The following is a 2,908-nucleotide window of genomic DNA, read 5'->3' as shown; positions in this document are numbered from 1 at the left end:
AACTTTCTTATTGCCTCTAGGGCATATTTCCTTCACGTGTAGCTCCTTAGCTCTAGGCAGGTCAAGCGTATGGAGGGCATCAATGCCGTGCAGGTGGGCATCCTCCTCCCTTCCATCACCGCCTTGAATGGCGGCACCGTCAACAAGGGAGAGAATATGGTGGAGCTGAGCAACATCAACATCGTCGAAGAGTACCTCCACAAGTTGGATGAGGCATCTGCACTGGTGATCAGTTTCTCCCCATCGACCTTTTCCCTTCGTGGCGGCTCATCTAGTGGTTCAACAATGGCCAGCGCCGCATGAGGACGTGCCACAACCACATCCAATGCATCATCGCCAACGTCATAGATAGGCGCAAGCTGCCGCCAGTGTTGGTGCCTCCAGCACCGACACTACTAGGGAAAACCCTAGTAGTAGCGCGGGTTTTGAGGATATCATCAGCGCGGGCAGCCGCGCTACTACTACGGCGCTACAGCTAACTGTTAGTAGTAGTGCGGTCTATACCCGTGCTACTACTATTGACTATATCAGCAGCGCTTTTCCGGAACGCGCTACTATTAATTAGCTGTAACGATTTCTTAGCCCGTGCTACTGCTATATCTTTCATCATTTCCCCTAGCTTCCTACCCGTTTCAGCTTCAATAAATTGCAATTTCGAGATACTAGGTACTACTAGATATCAATTTCATAAAGCATTATAGGTACTAGGTAGTACTCCCTCGATTCCAAATTACTCGTCGTGGTTTTTGTTCAAATTTGAACTAAAACCACGATGAGTAATTTGGAATGACGGGAGTACTAGATAACAATTTCATATATACTCAACATGCATCCTCAAGCAGTACTAGGCGATATCGACGAGGATCATCATATGTAGTTCTACATGATATCGACGACGATCATCATATGTAGTTCTAGATGATATAGCCACACACACATATGTAGTTCTAGATGATATCGATGACGATCATCATCCTCAAGCCTGGGCGGTGGGTGTTCCTGATAGTAATTAGGATGGCCTGTCCAACACGAAGATTCTTGCCAACAAGGAATCTCTTCCACCCAACCGAGTTTAAGTGTGTGCGACCGTCTGTGTCCATGCGGTAAGTACAGGTGGTGACGGAGCCCCTTGCGGTAAGGCGTAGTCCAGCTGAGCCTTCTTCATCAGGCTCGATACCACAACTCACAGATAGGTTCTTTGGCAATTTCTGAATAAGAAAAACATATCAATTAATAAATAGCCTCACACATACTCTTGCAAATATATTTCTATTAAGTATAGATTTCTACACTATCAAAAGACACAATACTACACATTTGTACTAATTAAGCATTAATTCTACTAATAAGTATATATGGATTATCTACACTATTAATAGTTCCTCGGATTCTACACTAATAAGCATGTGATCAGACTCTACACTAAAGCACATCATCGACTAGATTCCACACAGCATATCATTGGACTCTACACTAAGCATATCATCGGATTCACTAAGCATATCATCGGATAATTTGCATTTGTAAGTATAACAATAAAGCATATATATATCATCAAATTACTACAGTCGGTATAACATACCATTTCATGCCGATCGACCATGGTACTTGTCAGGCGGGTCACGAATGGCACCGTGACAAAGTCATCACGTGGCGGAATTATGTCCCATAGGTTGCACACCTCCTCCTCGCTCAGCCTCATTCTTTGAGCTACGATGGCTTCATGAAGTGGGTTCTCATCATCTTCATCGAGTGGGTCTTCATCATCTTCATCATCTTCGTCATCTTCATCATCTTCATCATCTTCATCAACTTCATCATCTTCCACCAGGTTGATATAAATAACAGCCAGCTTGGGTCTTTCTGCTCTGAAGGAGAAGCTGATCAACTCACCACCAGTAAGATGCATGCGGGCGAGAAAACGGGCCCATCCATCTCCTCCAATCTGCGACATATTGCGTCCTTTCTCGACATCCATAGTGTACGGCCCCCCAGGAGCCTCAAATGTCACAGTGTCTCCTGTCAGCTTGTTGAATTTCAATCTCACATTGCATGGGACGATCTGTGTAAAAAAAGAAAATGACACAATGCAGTAATGCCAACACTAAAAATAAAATAGTTGTTACATTTCATCTAATTTCTTACCGCCGCATGACGAAAACTCGGCTGGAAGTAGATGCCGAACAGCTTGCCAGTTGCAAGGCTGCTGGCGCACCTTGACTTGCATAGTCGACATGGTGGTGGTGGTGGTGGCGCCATTTTCCTAAAGCAATATGAGCAAAGGATTAACGATCCACTTCACAGGAAAGAAAAACAATAGCATGTGATATTTTTGGTTCTTCTTCAGTTATATTTTCATAGTGGAACCCGATCCCAAAAAGTAAACAACAAGCTCTCAATTTGATGAAGAGATTCTTCCGCGAGAAGCAATTTGATGGACAATTATAATCCTATGATCTAGTAACATACAAGATGACAAAGTATCACCTACAAAAGCATTTCAGTGGCACCTATTGCCGAAAAAACTATTTGGCCCCTACCAAAGGTATAATCCTAAGATCTGTAATAAGTTATCTACCAAATCAAGGTACCACCTACCAAGACACATTTCATCTAATTTGGCCCCTATTGTCTAAGATAACTGATTAAAAAAACAAGTGGCAAATTTAATTGGGATTAACTTAGCACTTGCAAACTAAATACTTGTATCAAAACCAATATCTAGCAGATCACGGTACCACCTACCAAAGCATTTCAACTAAATTGGCACCTACATTTTGCAAAAAATAACTTATTACAGAAAAAAAAGCATCTAGTTATCCATATGAAATTCGTAAGCCCTCGCTGCATCTAGGTAGGGCAGCCCTCGGGGGTGCTGTCGAGGAGGGGGGATGGCATGGTGACCTCG

General features: G+C 43.1%; 1 protein-coding gene across 1 annotated transcript; it reads right to left on the bottom strand.

The window, feature by feature from the left end:
• Positions 1-899: 899 nt before the first annotated feature.
• On the bottom strand, positions 900-2,122 carry LOC141041895 (uncharacterized). Its single transcript, XM_073509463.1, has 2 exons — positions 1,583-2,122; positions 900-1,208 (listed from the first exon to the last, which is right to left on the bottom strand). Exons 1-2 carry the CDS (start codon positions 1,976-1,978, stop codon positions 948-950), a joined length of 657 nt encoding a protein of 218 aa, XP_073365564.1. The 5' UTR covers positions 1,979-2,122; the 3' UTR covers positions 900-947.
• Between the last annotated feature and the right edge of the window lie 786 nt (positions 2,123-2,908).

This window comes from Aegilops tauschii, chromosome 2, assembly GCF_002575655.3.
Source record: "Aegilops tauschii subsp. strangulata cultivar AL8/78 chromosome 2, Aet v6.0, whole genome shotgun sequence".
In the NCBI taxonomy this organism is placed as follows: Eukaryota; Viridiplantae; Streptophyta; class Magnoliopsida; order Poales; family Poaceae; genus Aegilops; species Aegilops tauschii.
This window is presented reverse-complemented; position numbering and strand designations above follow the sequence as displayed.